General features: G+C 41.1%; 1 protein-coding gene across 7 annotated transcripts in view; it reads right to left on the bottom strand.

Moving 5' to 3' along the window:
* The window catches only part of KLHL3 (kelch like family member 3), a 273,160-nt gene that overhangs the window by 32,476 nt on the left and 216,954 nt on the right, over nt 1–23,730 (bottom strand). For all 7 annotated transcript variants that reach the window (XM_030828726.1, XM_003266419.4, XM_030828745.1 and 4 more), the window contains 2 exons: nt 12,756–12,872; nt 8,952–9,101 (listed from right to left, as the gene is read on the bottom strand). In XM_030828726.1, coding sequence (XP_030684586.1) covers nt 8,952–9,101; nt 12,756–12,872 — 267 coding nt within the window. The remainder of the gene's footprint in view (nt 1–8,951; nt 9,102–12,755; nt 12,873–23,730) is intronic.

Raw genomic sequence — 23,730 nt, 5'->3', positions numbered from 1 at the left:
AGGCCTGCCAGCAACCACATGAGTGAGCTTAGAATCAGATCCTCCCCAAACAAGCCTGAAATAACTGCACCCCGACTAACAGCTTGACTGTATGAGAGACCCTGGGCCAAAAAGACCCAGATAAGCCACTCCAGGATTCCTGCACACAGAAACTGTGAGATGATAGATGTTTATTGTGGTAAGCCATCAGAGGGTAATTTGTAATGCAGAAATAGATAACTAATGCATAATAAGTGGGTGACATAACCCAAGGTCCAACTTCCTCATCTGCGAAATGGGGATAATTACAGTTACGAAAATCCTAAGAGATAACAAATATAAGTCACTTAGCCCAGTGGCTTGGACATGATAAGTGCTCAGTAATTGATATCTGCTGTTATCATTATTGTGGGTATTAGTATCATGTAGTGATTAAAAGCCCAGGCTTTGAGTCAGCCAGACCTGGATTCAAGTCCTCACACTGCCACTTAAGAGCTGTAAAACCCTGGGCAAGTCACTCAGTCTTACTCAATCTCACCGAATCTCGGTTTTCTCCAACATTAAAGCCTCCGGAGTTGTAATAAAGACAAAATAAGATAATGGGCATTACATACTTAGGCTAATAATGCAAAGAAGCTGCTCAGTAATTAGTATTTAAACAATACTACTTGTATCACCATCAATACCGTCGGTGATGATGACCAGGACAATGACCCAGGGAAGAAGATGCAAAGTACAGATTATTTTAAGTGGTCACCGGAGGGTGTAAACCAGTTTTCTCCTGCAGTCACCTGAACCAGTTTCTGGATGTTCACTCTCACAGACAATTTGCATTTTACCTTGGAGACACAGCTCCTGTCAGCTCCTGCAGAAAGCTTTCCTTACCCCTCTCTGTGCTCTCAGAGTGTTTTACCTGTACCCCTATGAAGGCATTTACTCACTCCATTGCAATTGTCCTTTCACAACTGTTACCCCTCCTCCCGGTCTGGGAGTCCCCTGGGGAAGAGACCAGTTCATATCAGCCGTTGTGGATCCAGTGCTTACCCCAGTGCCTGGCAATTAGTGGTTTCTCTATGGAAGTATGTTGCATGAGTGAATTAAAAAGTAATGAATTGGCAGGGCACGGTGGCTCACGCCTGTAATCCCAGCACTTTGGGAGGCTGAGGAAGGTGGATCACCAGAGGCCAGGAGTTCGAGACCAGCCTGACCAACATGGTGAAACCCCATCTCTACTAAAAACACAAAAAACGTAGCCAGGTGTGGTGGCAGGAGCCTGTAATCCCAGCTACTTGGGAGGCTGAGGCAGGAGAATCGCTTGAACCCAGGAATCGGAGGTTGCAGTGAGCCAAGATCATGCCATTGCACTCCAGCCTGGGCAACAAGAGCAAAACTCCATCTCAAAAAAAAAAAAAAGTAATGAATTAATGCATACATGATTGTTTATAGCTGGATTTCAGATTTAAAAAAAAGAAAGAAAGAAACAAAGAACCTTACAACCCTTCTAATCCCCCAGGAACGACAACTGGATTCATTCAAATTTGGACTTGTAGGCTTGAATCAAACATTCTAGGGTCAACCTACATTAGTAGTCAAAGGAGGATATAAAGTAGGGTATAAATCCTCACTAAAGCCTTGAGAAAATGCAAGTATGAATGCTGATAAGCCCATCAGGAAAAAATGAGAGGTAATATAAATGGTCAGTATTAAGTCTCTATGAGGTTATTTCTTTAAACATGTATTTCTTTGAAGCCATGTGCCAAGGACACAGATGAGTAATGCCTGCTGCCATGAAACCTACAGTTGCGTGGAGGAGCTAACACTCTAGAAGAGAGCCCTAAATGCCTGCCTGAGGCATCAGCCTGGGCTACTCAGTAATCTTCTGAAACTACTGTCCTTGTTGTTCAGAAAGCAATGAAGCCATCATCAACCTGACCTCTCCCCCATTAAATAACCTTTCTCATCAATCACATTTCTACCTATCAGCAATAAACAATTAGAAATTGGAATTTCAAAAGAAAACATTTACAATAGCATCTAAAACAATAAAATACCCAGGGATAGATCTAACAAAAGACATGTAAGACGCATAAACTGAAAACTATAAAACACTGATGACAGAAATTAAAGAAGACCTGCATAAATGGAGTTATACTGTGTTCATGGATCTAAAGATTTAATATTATTAAGATGGCAGTTCCCCCATTTGATCTAGAGATTCAATACCATTCCAAGCAGAACCCCTACAAGCTTTTTTGTAGATAGACAAGTTGATTCTGAAATTTAATGGAAATGCAAAGGACCTAGACTCATGAAAACAACTTTGAAGAACAAAACTGGAGGACTCATACTACCTAGTTTCAATACTTACTAGAAAGCTAGTAATCGAGGCAACACAGTATTGGTGTAAAGGTAGACAAATAAAATGGAACAGAAGAGAGTCCAGAAATAGATGAACACATATACAGTCAATTGTTCATAACAAAAGTAACAGGGTAATTCAATGGAGAACATACAAGCTTCCCAATAAATGGTGTGGAACAATTGGACATTCATATGCAAAACAAATGAGCCTTAGACTCTCACTTCATGAACCATATTAAGAACAACAACAAGCCGGGCGCGGTGGCTCACGCTTGTAATCCCAGCATTTTGGGAGGCCAAGGCGGGCGGATCACGAGGTCAGGAGATCGAGACCACGGTGAAACCCCGTCTCTACTAAAAATACAAAAAATTAGCCGGGCGTGGTGGCGGGCGCCTGTAGTCCCAGCTACTCGGAGAGGCTGAGGCAGGAGAATGGCGTGAACCCGGGAGGCGGAGCTTGCAGTGAGCCGAGATTGCGCCACTGCACTCCAGCCTGGGCAACAGAGCGAGACTCTGTCTCAAAAAAAAAAAAAAAAAAAAAAAAAAAGAACAACAACAAAAAAAAACTTCTCAAACTGGATCCATAGGCCTAAGTGTAAAACCTAAAACTTCTAGAAGAAAGTATAGGAGAAAATCTGTGACTTCAAATTAGGCAAAGATTTTTTATACAGAGCACAAAATAAACCATCACAGAAAAAAATTGAAAAACTAAAAACTTATGCACTTCCAAATACAGTACAGCCACCATGGAAAACAGTGTGGAACTTGCTCAAAAAAATAAAAATAGAACTACCATATAATCCAGCAATCCCACTATTGGGTATATATCCAAAGGAAATGAAATCAGTATGTCAGAGAGATATCTACTCTTGTGTTCACTGCAGCATTAGTTGCAATAGCCAAGATGTGGAATCAAGCTAAATGTCCATCCACAGATGAATGCATAAAGAAACTGTGCCATACATATTTAGTAGAATACTATTTAGCCTTAAAAAAGAAAGAAACCCTGTCATCTGTGACAATATGGATGAACCTGGAGGACATTACGTTAAGTGAAATAAGCAGGGCACAAAAGGACAAATAACATACAATCTCACTCATATGTGGAATCTAAAAAAGTTAAACTCTTAGAAGAAGAGAATAGAATGGTGGTTACCAAGGGATAGGGGAAGGGGTTGGCTGGGAAGATGTTGATCAAATGATATGAAATTTCAGTGAGATGGGAGAAATACCTTCAAGAGATTTATAGTACAACATGGTGACTATAGTTAATAACAATGTATTATATTCTTGAAAATAGTTAAGAGAATGGATTTTAAGTGTTCTTACCACAAAAAAATAAGTACATGATGTAATACATATGTTAATTAGCTAAATTTAGCCATCCGCAATGTATCTATATTTCAAAACCTCATGTTGTACATGATAAATGCACATAACTTCTGTCAATTAAAAAATTAATTAGTGGCCGGGCGTGGTGGCTCACGTCTGTAATCCCAGCACTTTGGGAGGCCGAGGCTAGCAGATCACAAGGTTAGGAGATTGAGACCATCCTGGCTAACACGGTGAAACGCTGTCTCTACTAAAAATACAAAAAAAAAAAAAATTAGCCGGGCATGGTGGCAGGCACCTGTAGTACCAGCTATTTGGAAGGCTGAGGCAGGAGAATGGCGTGAACCCAGGAGGCGGAGCTTGCAGTGAGCCGAGATTGCACCACTGCACTCCAGCCTGGGCAACAGAGCAAGACTCCGTCTCAAAAAAAAATAATAATTAATTAGTTAAAAAATTATCTTCCAAAGATACTGCTAAGAAAATGAAAATATAAGGCACAGGTTGGGAGAAAATATTTGCACAATATATATCTTATTAAAGACTTGTATCCAGAATATATAAAGAATGTTTACAACTCAATAAGGAAACAATAACCCAATTTTTCAAATGGGCAAAATATTTTAACAGACACTTCACCAAAGAAGAAATATGGGTGGCAAATAAGCACATGAGAAAATCTCAACAGCATAGTGATTAGGTATTAGATGCATATTAAAACCATAGTGAGATACCGCCACATACCTACTAGAATGGCTAAAATTTTTCAAAATAGATAATGTCAAGTAGTAGCAGGACTGCAGAATAACTGAAACTCATATATTGCTGGTGGAAATGCATAATAGTATAGCCATTTTAAAAAACAGTTTAGCAATTTCTTATAAAGTTAAACATATACTTACCATACAACCCAGCAATCCTACTCCTAGGTATTTACCCAAGAGAAATTAAAACATATGTCCACACAAAGATCTGTAAAGTGAAATCACAGCAGCTTTATTTGTAACAGCCAAAAACTGCATATCCAAATGTCCACCAACTGGTGAATGAATAAATTATGGTCCATCCATACAATGTAATGTTACTTAGTGATAAAAAGGAATGAGCTCCTGATACATGCAACAACAGGGATGAATCTCAAATGCATTATGGTAAGAAAAAGAAGCCAAGCTCAAAGGACTACATACAACATGATTCCATTTATATGACACTCTAGAAAAGGCAAAACCATAGGGACAGAAATCAGATCAGTAGTTGTCAGAGGCTAGGGGTAGAAGAAGAGGATTGACTACAAAGCAGCACATGGGAAATTTTTGTAGTGATTAAAATATTCTATGTTTTGATTGGGATGGTGGTTACAGGACTGTGCATTTGTAAAAACTTATCACATTGTATCTCTAAAAAGTGTGAATTTTACTGCATATAAATTATTATACCTCAACTAATCTAAAAGAAAATAATCTCTTTAAACCGCTACCAAAACCTCAAAGCTGTTTCTCAGGAAGCAGTTTGGTGTAAAAGGAAAAGCATGGACTTTGGAGTGAGACAGACCAAACCCCAGCTCTGCACTTAGCCAGTACTTAACTGGGCAAATTTCTTAACCTCTCTGAGTAATCTCAGTAGGGATATGAATAGTACAGACTTATTACTGTGATGATTTATTATGACAGTATACGATCTGATAATCCCTAAGTGATCGTTTCCCTCAGCATACTCCATTCATTCTTCAAGCCCTCAGTGGGGATCCCCTCACTAATTTAAGTGCTTAAACAATGGTGATGAGAGTATAGTTTAAGAAGCAGGTTAGACAACATAACCTTAAATCATTCAAGGATTAAATACAGGAGAACAATGAGACAAAGAGTAGTGATGTCTTCTTTATTTCTTTCTTTAACAGATTCTAAGGAAGTCATGGTTCCAGTTGCCTGCAGAAGGCCCAGGAATCTAAATGTTTTCATTCAGAAAATAAATGTTTCTTAAGGAATAGGGATGACAGAAGGATGACTTTGACCTCCTGAAACAAGGGGTAGCCTCTTTCTCAACTATAGATTCAATCCCTGGGATGGAACAGGGGTGATGGTGGAGCAGCTCTCAGCATGCTTAGTCCAGGCTCAGGCACAAACTGGGCTTTAATTTTAAAACTTTTTATGGGTATATGTGGTAAGAGCCAGACATGGAGTCCAGAAAAGGAGAGGTCACTAGGTATGGTTTCTACACAAAAAAGTTGGGCCAGTGTTGAACCATTCCCTTAGCTTAGGCAAAGATGTCATTCTTCTGATATCATAGAGGATGAGAACCAGTTTCCAAAGGGAAATGTCACAGACAGAAGACCAGCTGGAAACCCAGGGAAGTAAAAAGGCTAAATAAAAAGCAGCGCACTTAGAATCAACATTCTCAAGACATGAAGCTTGTGGAAATTTAGATCATAATAAAGATAGTATTCAAACCAATGGGGGAAGAGGGGAATTAATGAATAAAATAAACTTGAGACCAACTGGCTCATCATTTGCAATACCAGTAAAACTGAATCCCTGCCCTCACTCCTTACACACAGAAAATAATTCTAAGTGCATCAAAGATTCAAATGTAAAATAAAAATTATAAAGGTACTTGAAGAAAACATGGGGACATTATTTAAATAATTTCAGAGTATAGAAAATATTTCTAAACATGACACAAAACCCAAGCTATAAAGCAAAAGATAGATCAATTTGACTCCTTAAAAATTGGGGTTTTTTTGGACTAAAAAATTAGTATAAACAAGAGGCAAATTGCAAACTAAGAAAAAACATATTTGAAATACATACATTCAAAGGCCTAACCTCTTTAATGTACAAAGAGCCTTTAGAAACTATAAATAAGGCCAGGCACAGTGGCTCACACCTACAATCCTAGCATTTTGGGAGGCCAAGCGGGGTGGACTGCTTGAGCTCAGGAGTTCGAGAACAGCCTAGGCAATAGGCAAAAACCTGTCTCTACAAAAAAGTTAAAAGAAAAAAAATTAGCTGGGTGTGGTGGCACACACCTGCAGTCCCAGCTACTTGGGAGGCTGAGGTGGGAGGATCACTTGAGCTTGGAAGGTGGAAGCTGAAGTGAGCTGAGATCACTCCACTGCACTCTGGCCTGAGTAGAAGAACAAGACACTGCCTCAAGAAAAAAAAAAAAAAAGGAATAAAACATATTAATAAAAAAATACAATCTAATAGAAAAATGAGCCGGGACATGAACAGAGAATTCTCCAAAATAGAAATACAAATGCCAATAATCACATGAAATCAAGATTAATCTCACTCCCAATGAAAGAAATACGAACTCAAACAAGATGCCATCTTTTAAAGGATACTTGACACAGAAATGTTTACAATACAAAAAAAAAAGGGAAATTACTGCAAAGCCCATCAGTAGAGGACTGTCCATAATATGTACATAATAGTGCATAAGTACAATTAAACACCATGTACCATTACAATTTAAATGCTGATTTCACCTATACTGATAATATTAAAAGCAATCTGTACCTCATGGCTGCATGGGGGGAAAATAGTTCAACCTGGATAGCAATACACTGTACATTTGTATCTATCTGTGAAAAAGTGCAAAGAGACATGTCTGAAAGAAAATTTTCCAAATAATAGCAGATTTTTTACCCTAGGAGACATTTCAAGTGACTTTTACTTAATTTCAAAATTGTAGTATCCTTTTAATAATCTACAATAAGCACATATGTCTATAATTAAAGAAAGCTAAGTTATTTTCATTTTGAAAAATACGAAGAAGTTTCAATGCAATATTTCAACCAAACAAAACAAAAGGCATCAACCTGCAGTAAGACCAATGTCCAGCCAGACCAAGGCCTTGCCTTGCGGCTGTGCCTTCTTCTAACCTGCACTAGGCAACATGAGGCCAACATGCAAGTATGCACTCTCAGGTTTACAAAGGTGAAGCCAGGTGCAGGATGGTATGGGTTCAGAGAACAGGTTTGGAGAGTAATAAAGACTCAGTTCAAATGCTGGTTCTACCACATTAGCTGTGTTGACCTTGGGCTAGTAAATTAACTTCTCTGAACCTCAGTTTCCTCCTTTATAAAACTAGGATAACTATCTCTACCTTGTAGGGTTGTTGAAAAGATTAAATAAGATATTCAAGTGATAACCTCAGCACTCAATAAAGGTTAGCTGCTTGTATTATTATCTGGGACACTAAGACATTTGTTCACATTGCAACCAATGTATTCCCCATGATCCAAGGTCAAGGAGCAGAGGGGAAAGAAGGCCCTGCAAACCTCAGAGAATTCCAACCCCTGGTCTTGGAAAACATGCCTCTAGCCACTATGAAACCTTCCTGGAAGAAGCAGGCAGGGAGGATGGCAGCCAGCTGGAAAGAGGAGGAGGTGGGCAAAGCAAGGGCCTAAATAATTTCCTGGTGCTGCCTACTGTGTCATCAATGAGACAACATGACCCACTCCTCTCCTCCCACCTTTCCTCCTGGGTTGACTGATTCCTTCCCCCAGACATCAGCATGTTAGACTCCTAAAACGACTACTTTGGTGCCACACCAGACAGGACTTTAGGGATCAAATGGAGCATCCTTCATTCTATAGATAAGGAGCCTGAGGGTCAGAGATGAAAGAAGACTCACAGGGAACCAAAGCAGCCAGCACACACCATAAACTCTAGGTCTCTAGATCATGGGGTCCCCTCCTATGTCTTCCTTCCCTTTCCCTGGCTGCTCCCTCACAAATCATCATTTCTCCCATTTCCTTCCTCTGCTTCATGACCTGTCAAACTCCTCAATTTGACAGGGTCCCTTTTCTTAGAACCCCTTTTCTTCTCTGTGGCAGCCCTAATTGTCCTTTATGTCCTTCCCTGAGTTGGGGAAAGAAACAGACTAGGACTATTCTGACTCAAAGAATGGCCTAGAAAGAGGACTACTATGGCCATCACTAAGTGAAACCAACATAGCCATTCCTCTGCTTCCAACAGAAATAGAGCGCAAGCCATGGTGTGAAATGAGAAGTCAAGGTGGGGGTGAGAGGGAGCTCTGAGTTATTCTCAAACTTCCCTGATGACACTGGAGGTTACCTTGAAACTCTTAGGAAAGGAAGACCCCAGAAGGGAGAGGTACCAGCAGATTCAAGAGGAACCAGCAGACTCCATCTCCTAGGTTGTAAATGCAACCAAGATGCAGGGCAGCTATGGGTGAGGAAAGACTTGGAGGCAGGAGTGGAAGGCCACTTTCCCAGGGCACAGTCCTGACTCGGCGGCGATTGGGCTGGGGCTTACCTTGGGAAGGCTGACTGGAGTCCTGGGCTTGGTCCTTGGGTTCTTAATCAATAGCCTCTGATCCAGAGGGAGCAGATGGTATTTCATAGCCTCAATGAGGAAGTCTTTACAGGTGTTGTTATTCTTTATCAAAGCTTCTTCTTCAACCGTCTAGAGGTAATAATCCACAGGTGATCCTGGAGCAGAGCTCAGCCACATTTCCCAAGCTTTCACCCTGGGCTCAGTCATTCCTGCACTCCCACACTCATTCATTCCTTCACCACATCATCTCAGACCCAAAGAGTTACAACTTATTGCTCACCTCCTGCATTTTAAGAGCACAGTGGGATAAGGGATCAAGCTCTGGCATTAGACCAGATCCACTACTTAACATCTCTGATCCTCAGTTTCCTCATCTGTAAAATGGGCATATTAAAGGTATCTACAACCTCACTAGTTTTGTTTGTTTTGAGGTTTAAATGAGTTTATGCAAAAAAAAGACAAGTAGCCATCCTGAAAGCCTCTAACCACATTTCTCCTGATTTGAATGCATTATAATGTTTAGGGTAAACAGACATCTGAAAGGAGGAGTGAGGGGAAAGAGGAAAGGGTGTGGGAGCCATCAGCCAACCTTTGGAGGCATTGAGTAAAATAAGCTTGTCAAGGAGAAAGATTCATATTCGTTGTCTTATAGTGAAAGTCTCAGGGCAGAAAATAGGCCAGTGAGGCTCCTTCTAACAGAGTAACAACATCAGAGCAGAAAAATTATCCTGCACAAAGTCCCACCTATTGACCTCACCTAGGACTCCATCTAAGCTGAGGCTCTGGCTTCTTCACCTCTTATTCCAGAGTTTAGGACCTAAGCAGGTGCTCAGCAAATGTAAGCCTAACGGTTTCATGAGCAAGACCAAGCATGAAGCCATTCTGGTGCTCTAACTCTCAAATCCCCACCTTTTGGCCCAGGTCAGATCACTGTGTGTCATATCTGGAATGGGTAGTGTGCCCTTCTGAGGCTGCTTTGTGTTAGGAAAGATCAATTCCTAACTGCAGGAAAGATCAATTCCATTCAATAGCTAACACTGTTTGGATTAGATGTCTCCTGGTTGGGCAGCCCTGTGCTAGTCCCCAGGAAGAAAATGATGAACAAGACAAAATTTCTGACCCTAAAGAATTCAAGTCCAGTCAGAGAATGAGAAGGGCCTCCCACCTCAATTATCTCAGCCCTCAAGTCAGTGATGCACAAGGCATGACTGAGCCTCTCCTGGGTCCCCATCTGTCACTAGGAATGAAAGCATCGCCAGGGCCATCACCTGCTGGGCAGCATTGGAGGAAAAAAGGATGGCAAGAGAAGGCCTCTGTGTACCTCTGACCACCTCCCTCCCCAGAGACAGTCCCCAAGAACTGTTTTCCTTGGAAGGTTTTTTTTCCCCTCCAGTAAGGAACTAAGCCAGCTTGAGACAAATCATAAACTTCTAGGGTCAATTACAAAATATAAAGGGTGGGAGAGGATGCCTAAAAAAGCTTGGAAGGAACGAGAAATGCATGAGCAGCTATTTCTCCAGAAGAACTTACTCAGCTTGAATTAAAAGTTCTCCTGGAAAGTTAGTGCTTCATGGGTACAAGAGTTTCAATTTTGGGGGTGATGACAAAGTTTTGGAAATCTTTATAGTAATGGTTGTACTGAATTGTGAATGTAATGAATGCCTTTAAATTGTACACTTAAAATGGTTAAAATAACAAAGTTTATGTTATATACATTTTATCACAACATATTATACATTTAGTACAATATTTTAAAATGCTGAGTAAAAGCCTAATAAATGCTACCTTTTGTGAAAGAAAAAAAGACCTTCCCCAGAAGTCAGGCAGTGTTGGTGGAGGTCTGCCCAGGGCTTTCCCTTCCTCCTCCTCCTCCTCCTCCACCACCATCAGCCATCCCAGCAATTATACTCATTTGAAGTTTCAAAGTCAAATGAATGTTAATGAAACATCCTCTTCCAGAGGTGTTCACTCTGAAAGGCCTGATAAAAGGCCTTTCTGAAAAAAGGGCGAAGGGAGGAGTCCCACACAACAGTTCTCATGCCCATTGCCTCCGACCCCCTTCTTTTCCAGATCTAAACTCTACTTTGGCATAATAACCCAGGAGCTGTTTCCTAATGGTGATGTTTGTTAAGTTTCAGTTGTGGATGCCTGATGGAGTTTGTGACCAAGAGTCTCTAAGGCTACTTTAGCTTTCTCTAGAACCCAGGTCCCCAGGTCGCCAACCCTCCCTGTGGAAGCGAGACTAAACTGGAGTCCAGGTGCCTCCTCCACCTCCTCCACCTCCAGCCAGCTTCCCACAGGACAGTGGGAGGTTTGACTGACACTGGATGCTCAGGCAGGTTCACTCCCTCTGCTTAGGGGACCTTTTCTACAGGAAAGATAAGCTGCCACCAGGTGGCAGTGGTACCACCCAAAGTAGCATGCATGCCCCATTTAAGAGCTTGCAAGCATATCCCTCAGCACCTGAGAAGGCTGAAGTATGGCGATTCAGGGAACATTTCACTGACCCCTCATACCTGCAATCTACAAGTGTTACCAGCAGAGGAGTTTACAAGTGCTCGTGAGGATACTGTGTCACCGGCTACTAAGAATCACAGCAGTGGTCACAAAGACTACAGAGTAAGATCAGTAACATTCACTGAACACTATTACAGGCCTTACATGGATTATCTCATTTTATTGTTTATCCCCAAACAATCCTATGAAGGCAAGCGCCATTTTTTCCAGATAAGAAAACTGAGGTTTAAAAAGGTTAAGTATGTACCCAGTATTATATGGCTGGAAAGTAACAAGAGCTGGGCTGCTGGGCTGCTAGGCTGCTAAACCTCCTCTTTATCCTTGCATCATACCTTCCCTTCGTCCAGAGACTCCTTGGAGACAGCTGAGGGCTAGCCTGTTGTCTCGATGTTTTGTTTTGTTCATATATTTTAAGGTTTATTCTCTGCTTATAAAAGTGTCTAATGCCATTTACTATATAAAATAAGTCAGGTAATGGGCAAGCAGAAAAGAGCGTATCAATGGTGGCGGCTAGCTTAGCGGAAGAACTATGCACTTCAGAGCCAGACTGACATGGATTTGAATCCTGAGCCTCCCTAAGGCTGGTGACCCCTGATAAATCCCAACCTCCATAAGCCTCAAGGCCTACATGTGTGAAAAGGAGTTACAATCTTTGCCCCTCAGGGTCATTATAAGGATTAAATGAGAAAACATATGGCACCATAAGGGAACCCCATAATTCTTAATTTTTCTTTCCTTTTCAGAGGAAGTGGAAGTACTCTGTATTCTAGGCACCATTTTTACAGTCTTGAATTTGGCTTCAAGCTGCCTAAAACTAAGACAAAAAGGGAACATAGAAACGTTGTGGACATGACCCTTCTTGCTTCAGTCCTCTTCAACAAAGACAGCCAACTTTCATGGAACATTTGTTACCCCAGGCTCCACATGAAACAGCTGACTTGCATACTCTACTCCTTTAGCCCTCACAACAACCCTGCTGGGCTCTACTATCTGTTCTATGGAAGAAAAACTGAGGCTTGAAGAGGTTAAATAAAAATCCAAAACTAATAAGCAGCAGAGCAGAGACTGAAACCTAAGTGTCCTATTTTCAAGCCCATGCTCTTAAACTTCACAACACCTAACACTTAACCCAGTGGGCTGGTTCCCTCAGCACATACAGAAGACCCACTAAACCCCCCAACTACTCCATCCAACCAGGATTGCCCATTGCTATTCCTAGAGGCCTGGGTGAACACAGAAGTGCTTGGCTCTTCATACAACACTCACTTGGACTAGGTAGTCCCTAGGTAAGAGAGGAAGTCGGACATGTTCCATCAGCTTTGCCATGTGCTCTAAACGGGTTTCTTTCTCATAATTGATCCATGAGATCACAGCTTCAAACACCTATAAAGAAAAGCAACATGGGCAACTTCAGTAAAGAGACAAAAGCTTTCAAACAACCTTCAATCTGTAAAAAAAAGGAGAAAAAGTTACGAGTCATCCACAAAGGTGTTTAATTAATCTGAGACTCATATTTAAAATAAAAACAGAAAGGGTTTGTTTACTTGCTGGCCTCAAAGAGTGATCACACACACACTCTACACACACACACACACACACACACACACACAAAGGACAAATCTGCTATCCCAAATGTAGAATCATCATGGTTCATTCTAAAATAAAAACCAGTTCCAATAGTTTTTTAAGGGTAAACATATAGAGCAGTAACTGTGAACCAAATTTATAGAGGCTGCTCAGGAAGATCAGACCCTGGGGGCAATGTCGTCATCTCCCCATGCTCCTCTTTCCTCACTCATGTCCCGTGTAAAGGTAATGCAGAATAAAAACAGTAAGAATGCCCTCTGCCCGAAGCTGGCTGTGATGGTCAATGTGACACTGAATGAAAAGGAATGGCAAACATTTCTTCTTGAGGAGAGATTTCATTTCTATGCAAATAAAAACTGGAGGGCTTACAACCAAAAAGGCAGACCTATACTTTGGATGTTCACTCTACTCAAGGATTCCAAATTCAAACCCTGTGCCACCAGATACACATAGGCAGATAAAATTCAACGTTGGAGGGGCCATGGGGAAACCAGCAGTGTCTGTAAAAATTTCATTAATAATGATTTTTAAGAGGGGAGGGAAGTATTGGCAATATCGATCAAAATTTTAAATGTGCATACTCGTTGACTTTAAAAATACCACTTCTAGAGCTCTAGCCTATACTCACATCAGTGTAAGAGAATAGAATATGTGCTCCAAGATCTTTGCTGCAGCATGGTTGTAAAGGGATAAAAAAAATGAAACAACCTAAAGTCCACTAATGGAAAAATTATTAAAGGAGTATCCATACCATTAGATACAGTTATCCCTCAGTATCCTTGAGCACTAGTTCTTCTTTCGTTTTGTTTTGTTTTTTTGTTTTTTTGGTTCTTGCTCTGTCGCATAGGCTGGAGTGCAGTGGCACGATCTTGGCTCACTGCAACCTCCACCTCCTGGGTTCAAGTGATTCTCCCATCTCATCCTCCCTAGTAGTTGGGATTAAAGGTGTGCACCACTACACCCAGGTAATTTTTGTATTTTTAGTAGAGATGGGGTTTCAACATATTGGCCAGGCTGGTCTCGAACTCCTGGCCTCAAGTGATCCGCCTGCCTCAGCCTCCCAAAGTGTTGGGATTACAAGTGTGAGCCACCACACCCAGCCCCAGGGCACTGGTTCTACAACCACCCACAGATACCAACATCTGCCAATGCTCAAGTCCCTTATATAAAATGGCATAGTATTTGCATATAACCTCCCCACATCCTCCCATATACTTTAAATCATCCTCCTATATACTTTAAATACTTTAAATATATATACTTAAAGTATATAAATAATAAATATACTTTAAATAATTATATAAGATTGCTTATAATACCTAATATAACACCCATACATCACTTCATGCAAGTGGATTCGATGTAGTACTTGGTGTTGCAGCAAATTCAAATTTGGCTTTTTGGAACTTTATGGAATTTTTTTCTTCTGAATATTTTCTTAGTTGAATCCATGGATATGGAACTCATGGATACAGAGTGCCAACTCTATTTTCAGCTATTAAAAAGAATAAAGCAAACATCTTCTTATACGTGATTAAAGAAGATATGTCAAAGAGAGCCAGTTGGATGGGGCTTTCAATGCCAGTATTTGGGACAATTTAAATATCAATGAGAATAATGAATAAATCAGATCAGTGCTGCCTCTTTAAGGGGAAGCAGGGCCAGGGAATGGCTGAAAAAGGTTCAAAGGAAACTTTTTGTGGTTTAGGGTGGGCATTACATGGGCATATACATTTGTCAAAACTAACCAAATTGTGTATTTAATATCCATATACCTCAATATAAAATATTCTTAATTTTTTTTAAATTATAATATGGCCAGGTATGGTGGCTCACACCTATAATCCCAACATTTTGGGAGACCAAGGCAGGCAGATTGCTTGAGCCCAGGAGTTCAAGACCGGCCTGGGCAACACGGCAAAACCCTATCTCTACAAGATACAAAAATTAGCCAGGCATGGTGGTGCATGCCTATAGTCCCAGCTACTAGTGAGGTTGAGGTGGGAGGATTGCTTGAGCCTGGGAGGTCGAGGCTACAGTGTGCCATGAGTGTACCACTGTACTCCAACCTGGGAGACAAAGTGAGACCCTGTCTCAAAAAATAAAAATAAATAAATAAAAATAATTCATGAGCCCATATGGATACTAAAAAAGTGTAGGAAGGTCTCTTCTATCCAAAAAAAAAAAAAAAAAAAATGCCTGTAAAAGGAATGATGGAATTAGAAAAACAACATTTTTGCAATACCACCAATGTAATAACTGATTGAACAAAGATCACCAATGGATGCTAAAATCAAAAGTTGTTAAAGGCCAGGTGCAGTGGCTTACACCTGTAATCTCAGCACTTTGGGAGGCCAAGGTGGGAGCCCAGGAGTTTGAGACCAGCCTGAGAAACTTAGCAAGACCCCATCTCTACAAAAAAAAAAAAAAAAAATCAGTCAGGCATGATGACACGTGTCTGTAGTCCCAGCTGCTTGAGAGGCTGAGGCAGGAGGATCACCTGGTCCCAGGAGGTGGAAGCTGCAGTGAGCTGTAACCATGCCACTGCACTCCAGCCTGGGCAACATGGCAAGAGCCTATCTTTAAAATAATAATAATAATAAAGTTGTTGGATGGGGAAATATTCACAATTCTCAAAGAATCACCCAACAGATTACATACTATTTACGTGGAGAGAAAATATCCTCAAATGGAGAGATCTGATAGACAACACCTTAAACAAGGGACCAAATTTACCACCACCCATAAGAGGACAAACTTATATTCCTGATTGTGACTTAATTGAAAAGACACAGTGTCTCCTAAGTACAGTTCTTCCTAAAATATTAATATATAACCTGAATCTTACGGTGAGGAAACGATCAGACAACTCTATGTTTGCAACATTCTACAGGACGGCTGGCCTGGATTTTCAAAATTGTTAATATTATGGAAGACAAAAAAGGGTAGGGAGACGGTTCTAGATTAGAGAGATTTATAGACAAGGCAACTAAATGCGATGCATAAACCTTAATTAGATTACGGCTCTAAAAGAAATAGCCATAAATGACTTTTGGGGGGCTATTAGGAAAATGTGAATATCCACTATATGTTAGATAATATTGCTAGATCAACATTAAATTTCATTGGTATGATAATTGGTTTTATGGCTAGAAAAGAGAATTTCCTCGTTCTTAAGAGATACATGCTAAAATATTTAGGGGTGAAGTGTCATAATGCCTGCAATTTACTGTCAAATGATTCAGCAAAATGAAAGATTAAGTCTAGAGAGATAAAGTAAATGAAGCAAAATGTTAATGGTGAGTTTAAGTAAAGACTACGTAAATGTTCATTCTTTCAAACCTACAGTAGGTTTTTAATTTTTCAGAATAAGAAGTGTAAGAGGAAGAAAAGAAATTCTAAGGAATAAAACTACAACAAAATTTACAGGATGGCAGAAAGTTGAAATGAAAGCTTTATCTGCCAGGAGGAAAAAAGGACTCCAATTTTTCTTAACCTAAGTACATTTTTTTTGTGCCAATATGTTAATGTGCTTTTCCCCTAAAACACTTGGCCCTGTTTCCTAATTATATACTTAAGTCAGGTTGGACATAACTTGAATTTGGCAAGGAAAGGAAAGGGAAGGGGAAAGGGGAAGGGAAAGGGAAAGGAAGCGAAGGGAGCAGAAAAGGAAAGGAGTAGTATGTATGTATAGTTTGCTCCTATTTTTATATCAAATAACCTATATGTGTACAAACATAAGCACATACACCACAGAAATCCTTGTCTAGTTCATTTTTTATTAGGAACTCTTATCGAGCTATGTCCCTCACCCTCACAGCATTGTTTGAATGACTATGTTTCTTCCACTAGCCCTTAAGATCCATGAGAGACCTTCTCTTATTTGCTGGCACCTAACACAAACTCAAATATTTTTTAAATGAATGAATGGAAAATGATTTCAGAATAAGCATAGAAGGAGATGTGTGGAAGCTGCCCAGGCTGGAGCAGAGAGCAGGGCTGGGGAACAGGGGGTTGGAATCTTGGTGGGTAAGGCAGAGTCAAAGGCAGATAAAGTCTGCCTTTGCTGGGTTAGGTGATGGGCAGCCACAACCCCATTCTGCCTTGTATGTGGTTGGTTAGCCACACCTCTTTCTACTCCCCTTCATTAGACTGTGAGCCTATGCAGAGTGAGAAGTGTACCAGCTCCGCCTCTGTACGCCATCCCCCAATGCTACCTAGCACAACACAAGGTAACTGATTGGCAAAGCTTTGCTGAAGAATGAACTACAAGTCCTTAAGCGGGTAGCATTTGTTGATCACATTCTTCCCTATCAACCAGCTTAATTTTTGTTATAAAAAAAAAAAGCAAGCTGAATCTACCAAAGTCGATATTTAACCTTATCTTTATTTTTGGCTTCACTTGTGTGACTGGTTCCACTTAGTCGTACTGTTTACCTACTCAGCTATGAAAGCCACAGCATTCGGCAACAACAGTGACCTTCTCAGCAGCTAGAGAAGGCCACATATTTTTTTCATTCAGACTTCATGCTTGAAAAATAAACAAGCAAATAAACTTCCAACTTGCTTTAGCTTTCAATGTACCCAAAGTGGTTCCCAATAACCCTTCCCACCAAGGGACTCTCCATAAACGTCGCCTCCCCAAATTCTCAAGATAACCCAATGATTAAATACTCTTAAGCCTTATTAAAAGACTTGCCCGAGTCGCAGAACTAAAAAGAAGCAAAGCCAGCTCTGCTTGGTTACATACAAAACCAACTTCAGTGCTCATGCTCTAAATCCATTATTCTTAGCTGACTCTCAAATGTCTAATAGGTCTAATAGCAGGGGGGTTGCAAACTTCTGCCCACAGGCCAAATCCAGCCTGCCACCTGTTTTGGTAAATAAAATTATGTTGGAAGGCAGCCACACTCATCGTTTACGTATTGTCTGTGGCTGCTTTCACATTACAGTAGCAGAGTTGAGAAGCCATGACACATAAAACCTAAAATATTTACTATCTGGCCCTTCCTAGAAAAAGTTTGTCAACCCCTGGTCTATAAAATCTAAGCAGAGACTATAGATTCAATCATAGGATAGGGTGATATCTACTTAGCTACTACTTTTTGTGATGAAATAATCAGCTGCTCATAGGTACACTTAGGGTTTCACTTTTTAAACAGAGAAATAGCCGCATTTCCTCACTGATTAATGTCCTAGAACCAATTTCTTGCATGCTACAAGACTGTCATGTGGAAAGGAGTTGGAGAAAATCAGATTCCATAGCTCCCAGCTCACCACACTTCAGATGTAAGCACAGGTCTTGGCCAGAGAATACCAGATGAATCCAGTCCTTCCACTCCATCCCTCTGGACAGACAGGCAGCCAAGCTAGGCTGGACTTGCACACCCCAAGGAAAATGAGGAGTCCTGGGCACTTTTCCCTGCTTTCAAAATGTGTTTTGAAGATCAAGAAGGCCTCAAGTTAAAAAGGCAGGGCACTGACTTGGCAAGGGGAGAAGTTCAATTGGGAACAATTCTCAGCAAAACATAGGAAGAAGGGAAAGAAGCTAATTTTGACAATATCAGGGAAAAAAAACTAGGTTCCTAAACACGGACCTGGTTTGTTACTTGATCTGAGAAGAACTAACTTTATTAATAACAACAAGCACAGTGCTAGGCATTTTACACATATGATCTCATTTAATCCACCAACAAACTCTGTGAAGTAGGTGTCACTGCTCACACTTTACAGATGAGGAAACAGCCTGAGAGAGGTTAGCCAGCTGTACAAGGTCACGCTGCCAGGAAGAATAGATCTGATGTGAACTCACCTCTAACTCCAAAAACCCATGCTCAAACATTATGCGATTTGCATCTCAGAGACACAATTAATTTTAAAAACCTAGGCCAGGCAAGGTGGCTCACACCTGTAATCCCAGTACTGTGGGAGGCCGAGGAGGCCAAGGTAGGTGGATCACGAAGTCAAGAGATTGAGACCATCCTGGCCAACACGGCAAAACTCCATCTCTACTAAAAACACAAAAATTAGCTGGGCGTGGTGGCGCATGCCTGTAGTCCCCAGCTACTCAGGAGGCTGAGGCAGGAAAATCGCTTGAACCCAGGAGGAGGAGGTTGCAGTGAGCCGAGATCACATCGCTGCACTCCAGCCTGGCATCAGAGAGAGACTCTGTCTCAAAACAAACAAACAAAAAAAACCCTGGGCAGACTGTTGAGTTGGGAAACTAACTTCCTAAACCTATAACCCGAATTACAATGCTCCACGCCCTCCTGGGACACCTCCCCTAGGTCTCCTATTCCTTTCCCAGGGATTGAGGCAATACCATTTACCAAATCTCCTGCCATGCTTTTAAATCAAGAAGATAGTGTTTCTCGACAAAAGAATGATTCTGTTGGATTCCTGTTTTTGTTTCTTAAATGAAAGCTTAACAAGACTTGTGTTAACCATACTCACCTCATTGCCACACACAACTCCAGGGACAACTGGGAGCAGTGGTGTGCGGCAATTGGAGCTCACTGTGCACGTCTCTTCCTAACTCCACATTTAGTGACATTACGCTGGTAGTTGAAGTCAGCCTTGATGAAAATATTTACACCATGGAAATCAGCAAATGAATCAACAGATGAATCAGGGCTTTTAGAATGTTTTTTAGCGAGCCAGTTGTTAAACATTTACCAGCACACCACTGACTGAGCGACGTCCTGGTCTGAAGGCTCCCTAGAAACCTACCCAGTTGAATTCTTCTTTCTGACCATACCATCACCCTTTCACACAACACTTAAAAGCTCTTTCTTGTAGTTGCTTCATTTCAGATTCACAAGGACCCTGTGAAACTGCTAGTCATTTGCAAAGGAGAAAGTAAGGCAGAGAGAGACGAAGTCGTTTGCCTGACATTACCCAACAAATTAGTGAGAAGACAGCAATTAGAACCACTGATTTCAATCCACACTTTCACAGCACACTGCACATTTCCTTCATACCACATCTCTCACTTTATAGCTATATATTTATTTGTGCACATATTTAATAAAATCTCTCTTCTCTATGTGATTATAAGTTCTGCAAAGGCAGGTATCTTGTTTTTATCTGTTTGCCAGTGTCTCTCCTGTGACTAATATGCTACCTGCCACACAGAGAAATATTTCTTAATAGGATGAATAAATTAATAAAAGCATGAATGAACGTATGTATGGTTCTCTTCCTACAGCAGCACACTGCCAGATATCTGACTTCAGATAACCAAAAATGATGAAAAAATTAAAACGGTAACATCATTTGGCCTGGAAATTGTTCTTCAGCTTTCTATTACTACCTACAGCCAGTAAAAAAGACTTTCACTATGAGTCCACAAAGAATAAGAAAAGGACTGAAGCACAATGGTTTGATAGAAACATCTACAAGCTGAGAGACTTCAGTGGCACTAATCCTAACCATGAGTGCGGGATGACAAAGGGATGGAGAATGTCGGCCAGTCAGTATGGTAGACTGAGCTGCTTTGGAAGGAATCTTTCCCTGTAGCTCTAAACACGTGAAAATGATGTATTACAGAAAAAATAAAGATTTGAGCCATATGCAAAAGCAAGAAGAAAATGCCTGAGTGTTTTAAATAAGAAGGAATTCAATCCGGGCAGCTGAGTGGAAGCTGAAGCTAAAATGTCTCACAGAGACAATTCAGATATGGGCTTTAATTGAGGACTGGTGTCCCACTGGGTAGGGCGTCTAGGCCACAGGCTCCTGTGGACAGATTTGCCCCAGCTGTAAAACTAAGACTAGATGAACTCTGCCCATGTGCTATGAGTAAGGGGAAGGAAGCTCGCCATCTCCTGTAGGCTGAGGAATGCAGTGGGGTGGGAGGCAAGGGAGAGGGGAAAGACAGGGAGTAAAATCTACATCTTTAAGAAACCCAACCCCTAGATTCATGCCACATAAAAATTTAGAGTTTGAACTGACATCACCCAGGTGGTATAGGAAATATCTAAGACAATATCTAATACAAAAACTGCTTCCTAAACCAGTAAACCTGCCCTATAGGGTCCACAGCCCAGGGCAACTTAGATTCCCAGGATATGACATCCTCTGAACATGAAGTCACAATCAAAAAATTATAATTCATTTTGGAAATGAATTACCAAAAGACATATCAAAGATGCAAAAAATAGTAGAATATCTGAGACAACCAATGAAATGTGGCTTGAAGACTCTTCTCTATAATGTGTTCCTAAGGATACTAGATGGGGGAGATATTCTGTAGTAAAGGGGCTCAGGGGCCAAATGAGCCTAAGAAACACATCATACTGTATCCTCAAATACCCCTTAAAGGTTCACAAAGCTCATTACCATATAAAAGCTCTGATAGTCCTGTAGTAAAGAAACCTGGTTACTTTGTTCAGCCAGTGTCTCCTAAGTGTATCTGACCTAAGAATGCTTAAAAAAAAAAAAAAAAAAAAAAACCTGGCCGGGTGCCGTGGCTCACGCCTGTAATCTCAGCACTTTGGGAGGCTGAGGCGGGAGGATCATGAGGTCAGGAGTTCAAGACCAGCTTGACCAACATGATGAAACCCCATCTCTACTAAAAATACAAAAAAAAAAAAAAAAAAAGCCAGAAGCGGTGGCAGGCACCTGTAATCCCAGCTACTGAGGAGGCTGAGGCAGGAGAAACGCTTGAACCTGGGAAGCAGAGGTTGCAGTGAGCCGAGATTGTGCCACTGCACTCCAGCCTGGGCGACAGAGCAAGACTCCATCTCAAAAAAAAAAAACCCAAACACCTATAAACATATTGTAATACTGTGTCTTTATGGGATACAGTTAGGCAAATACTGACCTCAAGAAGAAAGCTCTCACTCCTTAAATCTCTTCACAGACTCCTACCCCATTCCCAGCCTCATCTCCCACCATTCTACATTGAAGATCCTTGATTCTCAACACAGAAGTTACTTTTCTCCCCAAGTACAAGCTATTCCAAACTTTCAAGTCTTTAGTAGGAATAGTCCTACTATTCCTCCAACCTAAATGGCTTTCCAAAATTCTACTCTCATTCTCCAAAGTTTAGCTCAAAGACTCTGTTTTCCATGATGTCTTTCCTATACAACAACCTGGAATAAAATATTCCAGGTGCTTTCCTTGAACTATAATTATAAGCAATTATTTCTCTTGGCCACATACTATGGACACATGTTTTCAGTCCATCTGCCCACCAGACTATGAGCCTCTGAATAGTAATGACTAGCTGTCACTCATCTCTGTACCCCTCATCAGGGTGGGAGTGCATTAATAAAGACTGGGGCTTGGGAGGCAGACACACACAGCTTCACGTCATGGAGCTATCTACTGTTAATGAGCTGTGTCACCTCTCTGAACCTTAGTTTCTTCATCTGCAAAATGAAGACAATAATCTCTGCCTTGCAACTTGTGAGGATTAGAAATGATGTTCTGAATGTCATGCTGGACAGGAAAAAATCAGACACAAAAGCACACACGCACCATTGTTCAATTTATATAAGCTTCCAAAACAGGTAAAACTCATCTAAGGTGTGAGAAGCCAAGAAGGTAGGTGCCCTTCCCAGGGTAGGGGGTAACTGGAACGGGGTTCTGGGGTTTGTTTCTTGACCTGGGTGCTAGTTATGTGGGTGTTTTACCTTGTAAAAAGTTTAGTTGTATACTTTGTTTACTTCTCCATGAACTTACTTCAATACAAACTTCCTGTTTAAAAAAAAATGATGTGTGAAACATACCTGGAGAACACTGGTTGGTCATGGTAGATTTGGGGGCACGGTGCTGTCATATTCTATGCATGGGTGGTTATTGAATTCCACCATCCAAAGGAGAACAGTAAAAGGAGTAACTCCAAGGTAGGGTGTTAACAGATCACTGTTGGCAAGCTGAGAAGCTGGCAATTCTGATAACCTCAGAGTAAGGCAGGGCTGCCAACAGCTCGGCCTAGGCAGCAGGGTACACCTGCTCAGTCACCTAGCAATGCCTCCACAGCAATCATGCAAGCCCAGTCCACTGGCCGAGGCTCTCCAGCCTGCCTCCCACAACCACCTGGCTGGAAAGGCAAGGAATTCAGACAGAAGGGCATGGAACACCAATGATCCTGGGAGACAAGGGCCCAGTCTGTCCCAAGAAATAAGATATCAGAATTTGGTCTCTAAAATGCAGTTTAAGGAGACAACAGCACATTTTAAAATGTGATAATGCAAAGAGAAAGTAACCTATAGTTCTTATTCCAGAACATACTTAACACTAATTTTTTAAAGGGACTTAATAAATTTCTTCCTGATCGGTATCTAAAATGCAGGTCATTTCCCTGTTAAGACTCACTCAGAGGTGTCTCTGAAAAGCCTCAATAGTGTTTCATAAGAAGGCATGAGATTTTTAGATGGAGACATATATTTACCAGCTAGGAAAGCCAAGATTCAAAGAAGTCCAGTAACTTGCTAGGTCCCACAGCAATTCAACGGCAAAACTGCACTCGAATTCAGGAGTCATATCTCTTTCCTTAGAGTGGATTTGTCCCAGAAGGTTGTTTATTCTGCCCCTGGGTCACTGGGTCACTGAGGATGTTCATGGCCAGAGCTGAACTTTGTGTCTCAAAGGGAAATACAATAAACATGCTGTCAGCTCACAGGCTTAGCCCTAACCCCTCAACACCCAC

The sequence above is a fragment of the Nomascus leucogenys genome, chromosome 2, assembly GCF_006542625.1.
Source record: "Nomascus leucogenys isolate Asia chromosome 2, Asia_NLE_v1, whole genome shotgun sequence".
NCBI lineage: Eukaryota > Metazoa > Chordata > Mammalia > Primates > Hylobatidae > Nomascus > Nomascus leucogenys.
This window is presented reverse-complemented; position numbering and strand designations above follow the sequence as displayed.